Source organism: Struthio camelus, chromosome W, assembly GCF_040807025.1.
Source record: "Struthio camelus isolate bStrCam1 chromosome W, bStrCam1.hap1, whole genome shotgun sequence".
Lineage (NCBI taxonomy): Eukaryota > Metazoa > Chordata > Aves > Struthioniformes > Struthionidae > Struthio > Struthio camelus.
In genome coordinates this window covers 66,429,063-66,447,683 of record NC_090981.1, presented here as the reverse complement: position 1 = coordinate 66,447,683, position 18,621 = coordinate 66,429,063, and the positions used below count along the sequence as shown (strand labels likewise).

General features: G+C 42.4%; 1 protein-coding gene across 5 annotated transcripts in view; it reads left to right on the top strand.

The window, feature by feature from the left end:
- LOC104138494 (dymeclin) overlaps positions 1-18,621 on the top strand; it is a 231,246-nt gene that overhangs the window by 174,897 nt on the left and 37,728 nt on the right. For all 5 annotated transcript variants that reach the window (XM_068924734.1, XM_068924731.1, XM_068924732.1 and 2 more), the window contains one exon: positions 13,160-13,342. In XM_068924734.1, coding sequence (XP_068780835.1) covers positions 13,160-13,342 — 183 coding nt within the window. The remainder of the gene's footprint in view (positions 1-13,159; positions 13,343-18,621) is intronic.

Below are 18,621 nucleotides of genomic sequence, written 5' to 3'. Positions count from 1 at the left end.
TTGCCCTTTAGATATGGTACTGGAATGTGGTGGAGGTTTTCCAGAATCGTTGTGGAACATCTTTAGGCTTGAACCAAAGTGGAGTGAGCTGCAGCCTGCTCCTGAAGGGTATGACAGCTTTTCCAAAGATGCTGTGTTCTGCTGCATGTTTCCTGATGCAAAGCTGGTCCGGTGCGTACAGAGCCCGCTCCACTTGAGCGTTTGCACGCGTGTAGCCCAAACACTTGACCTGAAAGAAACTCTTTACTAATAGCAAAAAATAACCATCCTATTCTCTTTAAAAATATATATATATACATACATATATATATATATATCTCGTAACAATGCAAGTTATATTTATTCTTTTTTAATTGCAACGTAAATCAAAGTCTTAATAATTATGTGTGCTCGCTCTTGCTAAACTGAAAGAGCCAATGTGCGCTGCAGGTCCTGAAGGCAACTCTTTAAGCTACTCACCAGTAACTTATCCACAGCATTTACAAGGAAATCAGGTGCTTACTCAATCCAGGGAAAAAGGCAAATTGTTACCTGAACAAATAATTACAAGTTTTCCTGTTCCCACGCTAATCTTTTAGGTTTTGATATACAAAAACCATAGGAAGGCTCCTGTCACATCGCCCTGGGAAAAAATTTTATTGAGTTTTCCTAGAACACAAAGTTATTTTTCATAATAAATTAGCCGTCTCACTTTGCCTTTGACTCCTTATCTGTTAATTAGAATTCATTAGAAAATTTAGCCTAATTTATAGGTAAATAATCATAAGCACATAAGCAGTTTTGGTGCTGAACAGTTGTCTGACTCCATGCTTGGTGGACAGCAGAGATACACAAGTGCTTCTCTCTTTAAAACACCATGATCTGTCGCCGTGCTTATGTCTGTCACTGCCACGCTCTGTGAACCTGGCTACGCAAAATAAGTTTTGTCCCAAAGTAGGTGAATCTTCATAAATATTTCCAGAAATTTTACTGCGTTTAGTTGGACAGTGCTGTTTTTCATCTTTCTGTGAAGAGTGTTTTACTTTAATATTTGAAAAATTATCTATTGAAATCTTTAGAGTAAAAGGATTGATTATTAATATATTTTTTTGTTTCCATTTTGGACTGCATACCTATGTACGGGGAATTTTAGAATCTCTATATTTTTTTAATTTAATTTAACTAAATGCTCATTTTTTGGCGTTATTTGATGTCAGGGCTGTGTGCTTCCCGACCATTAGACAGGAAGCTGAGCAGTGTCATCAGCTTCTGTGTTTATCAGAATTGATGCAGGGCCCTTATCCAGCGTCCAGGGGAATGCACTTTAAAAATAAGCTGGAATGTGGTAAAGACAACATTTAATCTCAAAGTTATTCCATTCATTTGGTTTGCCTGCTATCAGCTCGCAAAAGTCTGCTTCTCATCTCCTTCCTATTTGCATTTTATTTAGCCTAGGAGAGTGCGTTTTGAAATTCGGTGGTGGTGATTTTTCAGACCAGTCCTAGGCTTAGTAGAATAAATTGCTACTACTACTAGCAGCGATCGGTTTTGAAGAGGTGGTACGGTAAGACGAAACAAATAAAAACACTTCATTGCGCCTTGTAAAAGGGTTTACTTATGGGTCCTTTAGATCGCAAATCACTTCCAAAGACCAGTAACGCCATCTGACATCCTTGTTTATCTGTCTCCCTGAACTTTCAAAGTATTTAATAACATTTAAAGAATTCAGATGGGTGCCAGCTGATCTCATAAAGAGTTGCATTTCTCAGTTAGTTTCCTAACTGTACTCTCGTGCCCTAATTTATCAGAAGAATTAAAAGTGCTCCTCATGATTTAGCTTCGGCCCCTGCGTAAAGTCACAGCTGTAAAGTAGCACATGCCTCCTCTTAACAGCTGGGGAATCTTGTACCATAGTCCCTCTCGAGGGTCTGAGCTGAAACCTGCAATTTTTATCCTGCGCTGCTAATATTTAAGGAGCTGGAACGTGCAAAGGATAGTGCGCTTTCATCGAACGATTTTGTGTTTGCACTTTTACCTTCTGTGGGAATGGCAGCCAGCCACATCAGCCTTTTTTGTTTGTTTTTAATCATGTCTGATATTGTCAGGAGGTGGTTTATCGCCAAGTAATGTCACTTCATTGATTTCTAGTACTTCATTTTATCCCTTCTAACTTTGTAGCGGGAGAAAAAAAGAGCCAGCTTGGGAAATGGCAGCCTTGGGCGTTGAGTTGCCAATACTACTGTATTGCAATTATTTTTTTTTTTAGTTACTCATGAAATAAAATGTGAGACCAAGCCTTTCCAGTTTTCTTCTTTGTATTTCATGTATTTCATGGTGATTTTCTGTTAATGTCTTAGTTTACTTTGCAGTAGCTTTTTCTTATTTGAGCAAATCAGGGTTCTTACCCCGACAGCTCACTGGAGGACTGCTAGATGGCCTCCGCAGCAACGCTGCTTTGCTTGGGTTATTTTGGCATTCCCCAATTTGTAATGACTTGAAATGTCTGCTTGGCGAACTCCTACTCACTTTCTTATAACTCGCACAGAAATCTCAAAAGCAATTTTTGCCCTAAGGGGGCAAAAGACTTAGGGGATTTTTTGCCTGTTGGTGGGTGCCGTGGGTAGCACTGGCTCTTTTGCTGCTGAGTTTGTGCATCATATAGGGAGCGGATGATCTTCGTTTCCCAGTTCTTGCAGGTAATATTCTCACTGCTGAAAAACATGCAGCTTTCTGGATCACAGGTCATGTGTACCAGGCTATCTGCTACCATTTCCCTCATTAGTAACTTGGGATTTGATTATTTTCAAAGTATTTTTGATGAAGATAATCATCCCAATTTCTTAAGCATAAAATCATAGAAAAAAATAGGCTTAGCTTTACAGGGCTTTTGGGGTGGGGTGAGGAGGAGTGACTTCTGTTTGTGCTCCATGTGGCTTTTTTCATGAAAAATTAGGCAAAGAAATAAGTATACATACATATGTGTATGTCCCTTTGATGCATAGGTATGTTGCAATGAGTATCATAGTTGTTACTGCCAAATATAATACCAAGGGTGAGAAAATAGCTAGCAGTATAGTCAGAGATGGTGCGTAAATGAAAGGGCTATCAGGAACTCATGGATAAACTACATTCTTGTAACTGTGATATACTGTGTGGAGGAAAGTTTGGGAGGTGTGAAGGAATAACGCGAAGAAAACCAGCTAGTCTTGAGTTTCATGAACTCGAGGGTGTGAGGTATGGGGGAACCTGGGAGTGCCACTGTCGGTACTGTTGTTACTTTAATTGAGACTGTTTGGTTTAAATGGTCTTTTTGCTTTCTTTTTGCACAATATCATATTTTCAAGCAATCACCTTCAGCTTATTTCTTCTTCTTGATGGAAATCAGGGCTTCTGTGCTTCGTTCAACTCCGATAGCGCGTGGGGTAGGAAGAATGACAAGCCACTGTAAATGGGACTGATATGATACGGACTCATATGATAAGGGTTCTTAAATCTGGACTTCTGATACATACTAAAACACAAACATCTGGGGTTTTGTTATCCACTGTAGCCTTCTTCAAAATATGTTAAGTATTCCTTTTTTGGAGGATCGTTTGCTTCAGAGGCTTGTCAGAAGCCATCTTTAAGGAACACACTTTTAGGTCTAGAGATTTCATTAAGTAGCACTTACATGTTAAATGCAACAGTGTGAAACCTTAGGTGAAAGTTATATAAGACCTGCTATGTAATTTAAAAATGAATTAGGAAATGCAGAAGTTTCAGTTCATGTACCGGTAATTATTACATAACACCTCCTAACAATTTTGCTGGTGACATTTTACAGCTAAGTTGTATGTGTAGTGCTTGAATCAGAAGCTTTTTTGCTTGAGTAACATCTCTAAAGTCTACTCCAGGTAGACAGGTTCTGTTAATTAAAAACTATATCGTAATGATCTATTTATCTTTATATGGTGGAGTTAAGGTTGCATGTAGAACTTGTCCTTTCCTGTTAAACCAGTCAAACTAAACAAAATCTTCACATACCTCTAGGGAATGCTGCTTAATTTCACTGAGAAATAGTGAGTCTGTAGAGAGTAGATGTTTCCTTTCAGCAGCAAGAAAACTTCATTAATATTTCAAGCATGATTTGAGAAAAATCATGAAAAAGTTTCAGCTTCAATTTTCTGAGGATGAGCAATGTCATTCACGTTTTTCCTAGCAACAGTTGCCTCCCAGGTTTTGTGAGACCCTATAAAATGACTAGTTTAGTTCTACTAATAGTGCTTGCTTTTTGTTGTTTGGCTCGGAAATACCGTGTTCTTTGATAGCCCATGTAGCGCTGTTGAGTCCCTAGCTGGTGCCTGTCGGGTTTTCTGAGCGCTGTATTGGATTTCCTCACGTGGGAGCTTCTGAATACACTTAGACCAGCCTCTTAAGCTTAACCTTGAGTAAATGCCTTCCCCAGTCATTTATTTTTCCTAAGCCTACTGGGGTGAAAATGATTGAGGCTTTCTTTGATGTATATATTTGACTTCTCATTTTGCTGTCTTTGGAAATTATTGGGGGAGGAGACTTGTCACCCCTTTCCTTTCCAAGGTGGAATTCAGTACCTGAATTAGATGCCTAAATTTATAGTACAGGACAAAGGAAGAGGCTCCCAAGAACGGCGTTTGGAAAAACTGGACCTCTGAACTGGGATGAAATGCAAAAGAGGATGACTATCTAAAATCCTGTTCTCTGGAACTGAGCACCTTCTGCAGCCGTGGTACCAAGTCTGCATCTCACAAAAATGCCAAAATCTGAATCTCTCTCCTGCACAGAGGTGCCTCGATGATCCTGTTGGGTCTAGATGACTGGTCACTCTTTCCTTTTGAAACAGAGGAGCCCTACCTAAAGAGTAGCTTAGTAGTCACGGCGTTCCCCCTGGAAGTGCAAGATCTTCATCACATCTCTCCAATAACCAGACTAGAGGTTTGGCAAAGTGGGGTCACCTTCTCTCCTTCCTGCTTAAGTTTTGCTCTATTGCCGGAACTGATTTTCTCGAAAAGAAAGCGTGGAGGAGAGAATGCAGAGCTGGAAGGTTGAACACCTGGTTTTTGGTACCCGGGTGATTTTGCAGACCTGGACTGACCATCAGTTTTAGCAGAGCCATTTCCATACCACCATTAGTTGCACAGAGTAGTGTGCAGTACAAGAGTTAAAACACGTTTCACAGTTGTAAAAACCTCAGCAATGGGTAGAGTGTGGACAGTGCAGAGAGTGTGAAGCATCACCAAGGACCATTACAGCAAGAAGGGAACTTCCACCAAGGTCTGGGAAATTTTGATTGGGAATCTGGCTTTATAGGAGGATAGAGATAAGTTAAAATATTTTGACGTGAAATGTTGTAGGAGTGGAACTTGAAAGATAACAAGTGCATAGTTGAAGAAAAGATGAAGGCACAGATGTGGCCAGGAGTTGAGGTGTGTGAAGCTGTAAGTTGGCCAGATAGTAATCATGTAAAGTTGCATGAAAAGTAAAGGTAAAAGCATTTGACTGCATTCGTAGAGTTGTACCTCCACTCAAATATACGCGTGTCCTTATAAAAAACAATTCTTCTATTTTCTTTGTCAGCGGCTACTGAAGTCAAACCCTGTGGCAAACAGGTCTTCAAAATATGAAAGTAGTTGGGCTTGTTGCCTGGGGTGCCACACTACTTGTTTTCCTTGGACCAGACTGCTCCCGTAGATGTTTCCTCTGGCAGAGGATGCACTACCAATGCCCAGAGAGGTTTCGACTCTCCATCCTTGGAGATACTCAAAAGCAGGGTCCTGGGCAACACGCTGTAGGTGACAATACTTGAGCAGGGGGCTTGAACTAGATGGTCTCCAGAGGTCCTTTCTAACCTCAACCATTCTGTGATTCTGAGATACTGCCTCTAGTGCAGGCTTGTTGAAAGGAAATCGAGTTTTTCACCCTAATACAGGGTAAAAGCATGTGTTTCTCCTGGGGGACGCTGCATTACCAGGTTACTGCATGAGCTGGCTTGACAAGCTGGTGGGAGTGCTGTCTACTTGCTCAGTCCTTCAGGAAGGCAATGGCAGTGAGTGTCGTGATGGTAGGTTTATTTAACAAAATGTTTGGCAACAAACTTTGCCCCTGATGTGACAGCCCTACTTTCAATTCTAAGCAATAAGCAGAGATGACTGGGTTAGTTTTTGAGGTTATATTCAGCGTAAGCCCTGCAATTTTTCACTTAATACCTACTTCCTCACAGTTAAACGTTATGGCCAAAAGTTATCTGGGCTGGACGTACGACAGCCAGAGTGTGTTATGCTGTATGTATGCCAGTAAAATAGCTATACAGCGATAAGATTTCTGTCACCAAATGATTGGCTTTGAAGTTCATTTGCGCATTAAGTATAAGAACAGCTTTCTTGTGCGTTTCCTTCTTCCCCCTGCCGTTTTTCCACTCCGTTGGCAGAGCGAGTTTATTTTGTTGAAGGTTTTATTTTCTGCTGAAAATGCAGGAAATTCAGACAGCTCTCCTGGAAGCTCCCCAAAGCTAATACAAACAAGATACATATGCTTCTCTTAAAGCAACTAAAAATAAAGTAAATTATTTGAAACTATTTAACTGTAGAAATTCCCCTCTAAAGAGGAAAGGGAAGTTTACGTAATTAAAAGTGTGGATGCCGTTAAATTATGTTATCAAGGTGAAATTCCCTGGAGTGCCAACTTGTCTTTTCTGCACGGAATAGTACATTACATGGGAGTTTATAAGACCTGCGTGTTGCAAGCAGGCGCAGCAGAGATAAATACTGGACATCCGAAAATACAACCATTCAAAGTAGTCCTTAGTATCTGTGCAGCTAGCTGGAAAAAAAGAAATGGAAAATTAACTGAGGCTGTCCGTTCCTCTAGGCTTTCTGTGGATGCAGCTGATGGATCTGGAGCAACAGTTTACCAAAGCTTTCCTCCTTAATCGCCCCTCGTGAAAAGAATGGAAGTAGCTATCTGTCTGGAGTTAATTCAGCAGGCTTGGTCTTTCTGATATATGTTAAGTATGCTCTGTCCTCTTGCTTTCCGTTATTGCCAAAACTGCCTTTAAAGTCGTATCATCTGTTTCATGAACGTAGTTGAGTATGATTGCACGTTTTTATATAATATGTTTACAAATTCTTATTTTAGGCGGGAGAAAAAAATCTCACTGAACTGTGACGTGTGAGCAGTTACAGCGAGGTGTCACAGATGGGCGCTCAGTACGTAAGGCCGTAATTAAGGCTGCCTGTGCAACCTTCATGCTCAGCGGTTTTTTCCTGTATAGTCTTTTACCCATACGGTAGCGTTCTGCTGCAGAGCGCGGGCTGGGCGGTCCACACCGAATGCATGCAGCGAAACAAATGCGACGTAGCCCTGGCGCGTACGCGGTGTCAGACCCGATGTTTGCTGCACCTTCGTCTGAGTCTTCCTCCCCAGCGCCGGGCCGGGAGGACAAACCCGGAGCGGTGCAGAACGGCAAAGGGAGCAAACGCCCTTGAGGGGGCAGTCGGAGCTAGCTGGGAAAGTGTGCAGCCAGAGGCAGTCTCACTGCTTTGAATTTTGGAGTTGCTAGTAAGGAAACTTTGCTAAAGCGTTTGCCCCTCTCGAGCTAAAGGTCTTTGCTTCCCTCCCCCTGTTTACATTTGCAGTTCGAGTGTACTCCACTACCCGTCTCTGCTGGGATGGTGTTTTCTTTGGCAGATGTTTCTTCCTGCTCCAGTTGTGGTAACTGTATAACCACCTTTTTGATAGCATTCATTGCTGTGCCATTTTATTGGGCAGAAGCCTATTGCACTTATTTATCTGTGAGTATCAGTTGGCTAAAAAATGGCTGTGATGCAATGTGAGCGCACTGTCTAAGGGGAGAGGAGGTTTTTGTAGAAAGTATCTATACACATATTAACACACATGCATCTACGCACAGCAGGACAGTTCGTGTGGATCTTGCCGTGAAAGAAAAGTTGCTCCATTAGACCTCTGATTCACAAAATAAGCTGCAAAGTAGACATGGTAGATACTATATATATATATTCTTTTTTTTTAATTGACTCATTTAAGTGAATTCTAGCTTGTAAAGAAAAAAAACATTGTATTATAGTAAAACGTGTGGGCAAGAGATGGGAATTAAATTTGTGCACTAGTGCTTTTTAGCCTGAATAAAGTTGTAATTATTTGACTCCTGATTCGGAAATCACCATTTGAGTATTTCCTTGAGATGGGCTGTAGTGTCACTGCAGGAAATCTGTGGTTGGCAACTGACCGCTAATGTCGGGGTTAAACTGGTTCAGGTGTGAATGGCCATAACATGAAGCTGGAGCTAAACGCGTCCACCAGGCTGTGATCAGCAGTGGTGGCAGTGTCAGGGCCAACAGCAGAATGTCGTTAAGAAGGCTATCAAGACGTAGCTTGCATCTGCACTACCAAGCAGCACCCAACGTTTGGCTTGCACCCGGGACCGAGGGTCAGCAGAGATCCAAGCTCAGGGAAGGAGCTTGTGTGGTGGCCAAACCAGGGCTGGTTGTACTTGGGTCAGCTCTACAGCGGTGACACATCTTCGGTGGCAGCCAAAGGCTGGTCGCGGTGAAAATTGGTCCACTGAGATTGCAGGCTGCAATGGTAGAGAAAATGGCTTCAGCTAGTTTACTAGAAATCTTAAAAAGAGCATTCCTCCCTGGGAAACTTAATATGAAGCTTATTTCATGCCAAAGCCAGACTAATGTCCACCCTTGCATATATATGTCTCTTCATAACATCACAAGTGACTGAAATTCTGATTTTTACATGCCTATTTTGCATATATAGGAAAGAAAATAGAAAGCGAAATAATTTTTATCTCAGTTTTTATTAGACCAGACAAGATATGAGGGACAGTTAAGCAAAGTTAACCTGAATAATATGTGGAGATGCCTCTTTTTTTCTCTTAGGACTTGTTAACATTTAAAGGGTAGAGATTTGCATTAATTCATAACAGGGCTTTTAAAACTAGTGCTCTATTATTCTAAAAGTTAAAATTAATCTAATGTCAAATTAAATTAAGAGGGAAAGCGCTCACAATGTTGAGATGGTAAGAGCCAAAAGACGGGCACCATAAATTAAGCGGGTTTTCAGCGACGCTGAGTTCTTGCATCCCCGACTGACAGCGATCAAGCAACTCGCCCTTAGGAGGTAAGGACCGAGCTCTAAGCGCCTACCTGCGTCTCTGTACTTAGGCTGCTTTATCTCCCTGGAGCTGCTTCAGCAGTGTACTTCTAAACTGTTTTTGCACAGCAGCGTGTTATGGTGTTTTAGCAGTGCACCATTATTGAATGCTCTGAAATGCTTTGCCGAGCAGGGTGTCTTGCTAATGAGTTATTATATTTGATTTAAAAAAAAAAAAAAAAAGCAGCAGGACTTCACAACGGTCAGAGACTGGAGCATCCAGCTCTACCCATAACGTGCCTATGCTTTGCACCTCCGACTTGTGTTTCCTGTCAGCGTTTCTGAAACTCAGATTATTTTTCTGCGGTGAATGTTCCCGTTTCTGTGCTTGTCATGTTTTCCTCCGCAGCCGCTCGGCTCGTTTCCGTTCTCTTTTCTCTGGCGTTGCCGCTTGTTTGTTCCTTTTGCTTTTGACAAAAGAGGCACAGACTCCCCCGAACTGTACCTGCATCTTTTGTACGTGTCCTTGCTTGGTTTGGTCCTTGGGCGACTAGGACATGACCAGGCATCTGGCCCTTTGCCTGACTTTTTCTGTTTAAAAATGAAAATATTTTCAAACGCTTACCACATGTAATTCCTGTCCTGAGGAGGAAACTGGAGGTACGTACGATTACGTACAGTAATGTTAGTGCTCTACCCCATTTCTTTCCCTGTGGTTGGCCGGATTTCCATCTCCAAAAGTTGGTACCAAGCCTTTAACTTCCCACGTTTTTTTCTAATGATGGATATAGTCATTTCTATGGGCATAAAAGGGAGGGAGGGGGAGACTGGCCTTGAGTGGTGTTCATCAGCATTGACATCAGCATTATATGGGCAATATGTTTTAAAGGAATACTGTAATAACTTAAAATGCGCAAAGCACGTGGAACTTGTCAATTTTAGGCAATAGGAAAATGTCACTGCTTCTAACTAATCTCTCATCTGAATGTATTGTTGAATTCTACCTGTCCCCCAAAATCAGTGTCATGCCCCCATCCCTTTCAAGAGCCAGTCCAGTCCAGAAAATATTTTTACAGCATTGCCGTGGTCGGTGTCACTGTCTTGGTCATATATATTCTGTGCTTTGGCTGTGTTCAGCCCGTCTGAAAGTTATTACACGGGATGATAAACTTCTTTTCTTGAACTGTGAAATGTTTTTGTAACCTTATTTATATCTGTCTTGACGCCATGTCTAGATGCGGAGGTGCCGTAGCTGGATACTGGTGATACAAAGCAACAAAAGCGCCCGCCGGTTTATCAGCGCTTACGGCATTTCTCCATTGTCTCATCCAAATGCTGTCCTTGGCTTTCTGTTTGTTTTTTCCTGTTTTGAAAAGTTTTAAGCTTTCACAAATGCTTCTAATCGCTAATTATAGGAGCATACAGCTCTCCAGATAATATATATGCAATACTGGGATTCAGTCCCACATCTCTTTCTTTTATAGAGTTCATTCTTCATATAAACGCTATTTTTAGCGTACTCAGTTGCAGGTAAAAATCTTCACCATAGCTACCTAATTTCTTCATTTGGATTCCAGATCCTATATCTGGAGCTGCAGCTGAAAAGCAAAACCGGGCTATTGGTTCTGGCCACCAGGTTATAAAATAACTTCAATTTCTGAACGATAGCCTCTAGTTAAGTTTTAATAGTTTGATGCTGACCAGTAGCAGTGTCTGTCTCCTCTTGAAATAACGTATTTGTAGATGCCGATATGGTTAGCAAGGCTTTCTGTTTAAACTCGCTGTATTCCTCTGTTTCATGGTGAGTGTACTTTATTAAAAAACAGTATTTGAAAAGCAGTCGTGTGGGTCGTTGTGTTTCTGATAACTGAATAGATCTTGGCTGAGGCTGAATCCCAATGTTTTTGTGCAGGCTTTCGGGTAGAAGAGCTGCTTTTACCTGAAGGTTAGCAGATCCTATCCTTGTGCAAGGTAAACTTTATTGGTTATTTGGGAGGCTGCATGAACCACTGGCTTGGTAATAGCCTTTGCCTTCCTGCATTACGAGCTCGGCCCAGATGGACGGCTTATTTTCTTACAATTGTGGTAGTTACCTTGCCAAAATAAAGTCTAAGAGAACAGGAAGCATCCTTTTAACTTTAACATCTCTTTTCAAATGCTTGTGTGGTGCCTACATCATAGTAGCTGGAAAGCCTGCTCTTTCAACGTAGGCATGCCAAAGCCAACCTTGTGATTTTGGGAAGTACCGCTCGTGTCGTGTTGTAGGAGAGGAACACAGGCGTACAGGGGTGAGTGATTTACTCAGGGACACGCGACACACAGAAAGTCTGCTGATGGGGATTAAAGTAACATATGCTGTGTTTTAGGATAGTATCTCAGCCACCAGGTCATCCTGTTGCATTGGGAAGAGAGGTAGGCCCGTGACCAGAGCTTTTTAAAAGCCACCTTAATATACCATATTTGGAAATAATCCAACCTGGTAGGCAAGTCTCACTCCACAGGTGCATTAGCCAGGTCTGAATTTTTCCTTAGATTCCAGATGAAGCAATTGAAATTTCCAGTTTTGTCCTGTATTTTGTGCTATATTTTTGTATCATTTGCATTTCATAGTGTCTAACTGGCATGCTATTTCATGCCATGCTAACTAGGAGACTCCAGACAGAGGACCTTCTGCTTCTGAAGGATTGCTTCTGTCAGAAGAATATGATGCCGTTGGCAGATTAAGTAGCTGCAGCGATCAGTAGTGTAAGGGTTTCTGCCGACATTGTTAGCTTCACTACAAAGATACCTCAGTTGGTTGAGGCAGTCGTTTAAGAAAAATTTAAAAAAAAAAGAGGAGGAGATCCTCACATTCAGAAGAAAATCCGTAACCTCCACAGTCAGTGAGACATCGTTGCTGAAGAACGAGATGCAACTGGGGCGTGTGCACAGAATATTGTCCTTCAAGGGAGGATGGCAGAAGGCTTTCATCACGCCTGCCTCCTTCGGACATGCGGAAGACAAGCTGCAGGGGTGACTGGGAGGATTTCAGCAGCAACATGAGCAGGACTGGCATTGCCTTCCCCGTGGTTAGGCACGGAGCAGGAGAAGAAGTGAAGGAGCAGAGGGCTAGGAGAATGGGGCCGTCTTCTGCAAAGCCATATCTGCGCTCGCATGAAGAAACTGTAATTACATCTTTACTTCCCAGTAAAAGTAGCCGGCACAAAATGGCAGCAAAGGATTTTGCTCTTTATGTGATTCTAACCGGGATAATGACGCATTCCCGTATTCTCTTCTGCTTTGGCAAAAGCAGTGGCATTTATTTGACAAGAGATAATTGCTGCGACGCTCCCTTATAATAGAACATAACTCCGCTATGTACGGACTGAGTGACAGTCCAACAAAATCCTGCTGCAAGCGCAGCCTCGTCATGAAGTATTTAAATGCCTTAGGATAATTCAGAAAATGACTGCTTTGTAGGCAGTAGGCAAAGTAAGTGCAAGCGCTTTCAATCCTCTGACCATGCTAACCAGCCAAACTCCAGCCGGTGTGGTGTGGTGATTCTTGTTGTCAGAGTCCAGCGTGTGGTGTGTTTGAGAGATCTAGCAGTATGAACCGAGTAGATTTGACTCTCTTTCGTGTGCCCGGGGGAGGGCCTTTCTCCAGCCCCTCCAGCAAGGGCTGAGCTGAAAAAGTCGTAAATTAAACACAGGCTGAACTGCTTTTACTTAGCACAGGAAGGGCTGAAAAGACTAAATTCACATAACCCTTAGTGAATTTGGCGGCCTACAAAATGTTAATGCTCTTTTGGACGAGGAGATGGCTCCTGTCGAGAGGATCAAGCTATGAGGCAAATGGATGCATTACATTTTGGTTTCAAGTTTGGTTAGTACAGGAGCAAGCACTTCTCTTCCCAGACGTTCAGGAATGCCAGATTTGTTCACCATTGAGACGTTAGCCAGCTAATAGCTCCATTAGTAATAATTACCTGTGCGCTGTCTTTATTACCTAATATATTTTACAATGGAAAAGGGCACGCTAACCTTTTGTTCCTTTCTTAAAGGCGCAGGACCTGAACGTGATCGAGGAAGTGATCCGAATGATGCTGGAGATTATCAACTCCTGCTTGACAAATTCCCTCCATCACAACCCGAACTTGGTGTACGCTCTGCTTTACAAGCGGGATCTGTTTGAGCAATTTCGAACTCACCCTTCCTTCCAGGACATAATGCAAAATATAGATCTGGTAAGTAATACGTTATTTAAAGGGTGCTTACACTTTGTTATTTGATCACTTCATCCTTTCAAGAGGTGGACAATATTCGTCTGTATCAGTTTCTTTTAGAATTTATTAAAATGTTGCGTTTCCCTCCCCTGTCTTCTGGGCTGTGACTGTGACTTACTCTGGGCAACATCTCTACTCAGCAGACCCAGGACTTGTTCAAGGGGATTTTGAGATGCCTCTGGTAAGGAATTCCCAGCCTGTGACAAATCTTGCATACCCCTAAGGAAGGACAGTGTTAGCTTCTGTTAACTTCCCCTTGTAGAAGCCTGTCTCTCTGGACAGAAAAAGCGAGTTTTCATCATCAAGTAATCTTTTTCTCTCACTCCCTTCACTGGGCTATGAACGATTATGGAGGACTTTCGTAAACAGCTAAGGGCAGGCATGCAGCTGCCCCATTCCCTGGGTTGTATCTGAATTTAAGGTACTTTCACCTCCAAAGTATCTGTTCGCAGCAGTCTGCAGTCCTTTTGGGTAGGTAGACGTTTTAGTAGAAAACAAAAGGAAATAGCTGTGAATCAGAACCTGTTATTGGTGTGGCTCTCGGCGGACAGCATATTGGAGCGTGACTTTGGAAAACAGTTACTTAGTAATTTCTGCTCTGTCTAATACTGGCTTTAATATTCCTATTGAGAAACTGAGTGATGGTGTCTGCTAGAAAATAACAGATTTTAAGCGTAACAAGTATTTGTCTGTCCTCTAGTCAGTATTTGCAGGGCTGAGCAACGCTTGAGTTCATGCTTTGACCACTGGATGCAAGACACTGGAAGTGCAAGCTGAACAGGGCTCTAACTTTCTTGCTGCAGTGAATAGTTCATTTATTCCGTGTAAATACAGATCTGCTGAGGTTCTCTGTTTTGATCTAAATTATTACAGAAGAATGATGATCCATAAAGGGAAGTAACTTGTACTCTTGACAAAAATGTGTGACCGCAGTCCTATTCATACCTATCCCTTCCTCTTCTGTTCTCACTTCATCTTTTCTGGTCATGCAAGAGCTTGGAGCATGGAGGATTCCAGCTCAAAACTCTGCAAGCCTTTGGCAGCTGCCGAGTACAGGCAGTATTAAGCTGTCCAGATGACTGGGACACGTTATCTTCAAGTTGTGTAAAGAGGGAACATGGTGCAGTCAAGATGACTGTATTCTTCATTCCTGGCTGAGATAGGGAACTTTTCAACTTCCCTTGTCCAAAATGAAGAAAACCGGTGGTGGCCATGGACTTCTGCCTGGCAGTCCCACGCCTCCCACAGAAGGCAATGTGTCCTTTCCTTTGTAACTGTTAAACGTAGGTTTTTCCTTGACAATTTAAACAATTCCTCCCCAAAGCTACTTAATATTGGGTTACAGCATGATGCCGGTTACGTTCGGAAACTATTTAAAGGTTTCCAAGGGAGCATTTGGAATTTTTAAATAGCTCCTTTGTTAGAGAAGCAAGGATGTCAAAAAATAAAAAAAGATTTTTTTAAAAAAATGTGCCTGTCACCAGCTGGCAAATGGTGAGAGCTGTCAGGCTTGCAGATCTGAATAAAAGTTTAGATTCAGCCGACTCTTCTTCTACCCTGTCGTGTCCTCCAGTTCATACACTCTAGCAGCACTGCCACCATCCTGTCCCAGAACCCGCCATTTTCTTGTACATGGTAGAGCCGTTACATTTTAACTGCTCTTCCTACCACTTGAAAGAGTGACAAATCATGTTAGCCTTGCTATACGCATGGGGGAACTTGTCTAGGACCACGCAGGGAGTAAGTATCTGAAAAGAACCAGGAAGAGTTCCTGGCTTCCAAACTTTGCTCAAGCTTTTCTCTGCAGTGACAGGATTGCGAGTTCCACCCTCATGGCCACGCCGGACGTTGTGAGTGTCTAAAGTGCAAGTGTGCTCCAAGAGGGCTCAGAAACTCATGGAAAGAAGAAGGAAAAAAAAAAAAAAAAGTCCGTTAAGGACTGTAGAGCACAAAAATGCGGCTACACTCTTTGGCTCAAAAAATTCCTAAATTGTACATGGCTGGAAGCTGCGAGCTTATACTTAAACCTTGGGGAAGAGCTCTCTGTTCTTGACCTGCTCTTACATTCTGCTTTAAACATCCGCCCCAGCCCACGGACAACGATGGAACGGGGAGCTGTCCAGGCTTTTGGTCTGACCAAGGCTAGCTATTCAAAGGGGGATGCATTAGCCAGCTTCCCATGCATCAGGGAGCCCTGTTGGGTTTCAGGCCATTGTGCTCAAGGTAAAGCTGCGAAGTTGCCTCTCTGGCCCAGGGGTGGTCCCAAAGCTTGTAGCTGGTAGGTGTAAATGATTGCTGCCTTGCGTAATGGGCGGGAGGGGAAGAGAAGAAATTGCCTTTCTGAAACTCCGAAGCACCTCTGCCCAGTTCTGCGCTGCATGCTGATCCCATCCATCGTTACTTTTTCTGGTTGTGGCACAGCTAGGAACATTTGGATTGTCTCCGCCCTAGAGTAGAAATGTGAACATGATCTTCATCACCAGATGCCGCTTGGTGTCCCCAGCTGCAGAAACCACGTGCATCCCTCTGCGCCGTAGGGTGGCCCCTTCTACTGCACTGGCAGAATCAAGCCTTGTAGGTAGAAGCCTTCAGCAAAATCCTTCTTAACATGGGGTGTGAAATTTTCTTATCCTAAACTGCAGTCCAGATTTGTATTTCTTATAGAAATACTACCATATAGTGTGCTAATGTTTTCTGTTGAAGATAGCTGACTGAAATGCAAGATTTGTGCAATCTGTAATGATTTGGGGGCATTAAAAACTTGCCAGATTGCTTTGTCAGGAATGTGTGAAGTAAATATGACATATCTTGACTTTAGTAATTTTTTTTACTTACAATGTTCTCATAAACCAAATAGGGAAGGACAGAAGAGGTAAAAATACTAAAAGGTGGATGCAAAATTGGTTGAAAAGTGTAGGGAGAAAATAGTAACTAGTAGTTAACCGTGCAAATGAAAAGATGTATCTGCTACAGTCCTGCGTGGCTATCTAGAAGAAGCATAGCCTAGAGGTGTCCTTTCAGCCTACTCGTGCTAGTGAAGTGGTGGCCGGCTTACTCTGTCTGGTTTTTAGGCACCGTGCAGAAAGAGGTAGACCAACAGCAGAAATTCTGGGAAGGATCAAGAGCTGCAGGAAACATGACCTCTAAGGAAAAATAGAACCAGTGCTGATTAGCCAAAGGAAGGAAGACTAAGGGCGATGAAATATTTTTCCAAAAAAAGACTGCTGTAAAGAGAAAGGGAATAACCTGTTCTTCATATTTGTGGAATGTAGGACAAGCGACTTGTGTAAGACGTGGCAAGGAAGACTGGCAGGTGGGTTTGACAGAAGACTTTCTAATGTTAACAGTAGTGAAGCACTGTTGTGAACTTCCAGGGACTTCACATTTAAGACCTCTGGATAGACAGACATTTGATAGGATGATGTTGGGGCAGGGGACAGAGTAGGAGATGCCTGTAGACACCTGTGTATGGCTTTCCAGCTCAACCAGCTGCTCAGACCAGGGTGACAATTGCCTCGATTAACTGCAGTTAATCCTAAACTTTGTCGTAATAACTAAGGACTGTGCCTCAGGATTTGGACTATTCAGGCGACTCTGCAGAGGTAGTACTGGAGGCAACACGTAACCTCTGCGTGCTTCATAGCTGAGGGAAAAACTGGCGGATGTTTAAGGTTCATCACTTTACATAGAGTGTTACTTCCATTGAAAACTACTTATATCATCTGCCTCTAGATTTTTATAAATAAGCTAAAAGTCGCCATCACCAGCTGATTGAGAGCATATGGGTACAGTTAATGCTGTACAGAAGAAACTGAAATCAAAATGCCGTCTGTTTCCTACTAATTTACTTTTCATTTTAGAAAGTCATCTTCGTAGGCTACTGGGCATCTTGTTTAGCTAAATGGCATACGCTTCCCCTGAATGGTGAACCAAGAGAAATGCTTTCGTTCCCGTTCTGACCTACTGCAGAAATGTTTCGTCTGTAAACTATCTGTATGCCTCTGTTTCAGAGGTGGTCTATAATTTGGTCACCAATCTCAGATGCATCAGGAATTTGGCAGAAACTCCTCGCTGATAATTACTAAAGATGGACGTTGTTTTGTGACCATGATGAGAACTCATTGGCTTTCATTACTTTCGTATTTCCCAAGACCTCTATGAGCTAGTGGCAGATATGGTGTCGTTAAACAGGCTTAACGAGGAGCTGCTAAAATTTTGTTTGCAAAATAGTCTGATAGAAATCAGGAGGTCGGGAGCGATGGTTTAATATAGAAAGGATCAGATTGATGCCGTTTCCTACTAGGAATTTAGTTCTCCAAAGATACTTCCCTGCTAGATTTTAAAATGAGTGGAGTTTGCTTGGATCTGGTATAGCAACTTTTATTTCAAGCCCTGCAGGACTTGCAGTGAACATGATAACTAATCTTTCATGGCTTTCCTTAAAAGGCTGATAGAAAAGCCTTGATCCTGCTAATTACTAGAGCCTGGCTAAAACACTGTTAGTGATTTCCCCACCCACCCTCAAATGCTACCAACTCTCTTCTGAAAAAAGTTGCTCGAAAATGGGAGCACTGCAGCGGAGCACCTTGAAAGGTTGACAGGCCTTTGAACGTACTCTTGTTTCAAGGTGAATCTGATTTTTTTTTTTCCCCTCAGTACTTTCAATTTGCTAATAAATCTGCATTTCTCTTTTTATTGAACCACCCCAAGCAGTTTCATTCCTTCTGAAGCTCCATCAAGGGGTCGTCTTTGCCTCGCTTTTGCTCCAAGACAGTGGGTGTAACTGCTGGCCCCTGATCCTTCCTGTGATTTATGTTTTCCTAAGGAATCTGCTTAGATGAAGTGCTAATCCTGTAGTACTTTATGACAAGAGCTTTGTTTTCTCCTTTTTTTTTTTTCTCCTTTCAGCGTGCTGTGAATACAGCATGTTACTCTATCTGTGGTGAATGAGGCTGGAAATGTAAAATAGCATATGTCAAAATATGTAAGTGTCTTTCTCTTTTCATCGCTTTACAAAGAAAAAAGAAAGAAAAAGGAAGAAAAAGGAATCCAAACTTTTTAATTTGGTGCCAAGTTATTTTTCTCTTTTTGCAGAGTTAACCTTGAAAATTGAGGGCAGAGGAGGCAGCAGTGAATCGTACTGTTATTTTTAGCTATGGGAGAGAGTTAAGAGTTGTAGTGTTAGTTAGGCAGCGGCACGGTGCTGCGGATGGGTTGGGGCCCCGCAGCACTTCATTGTA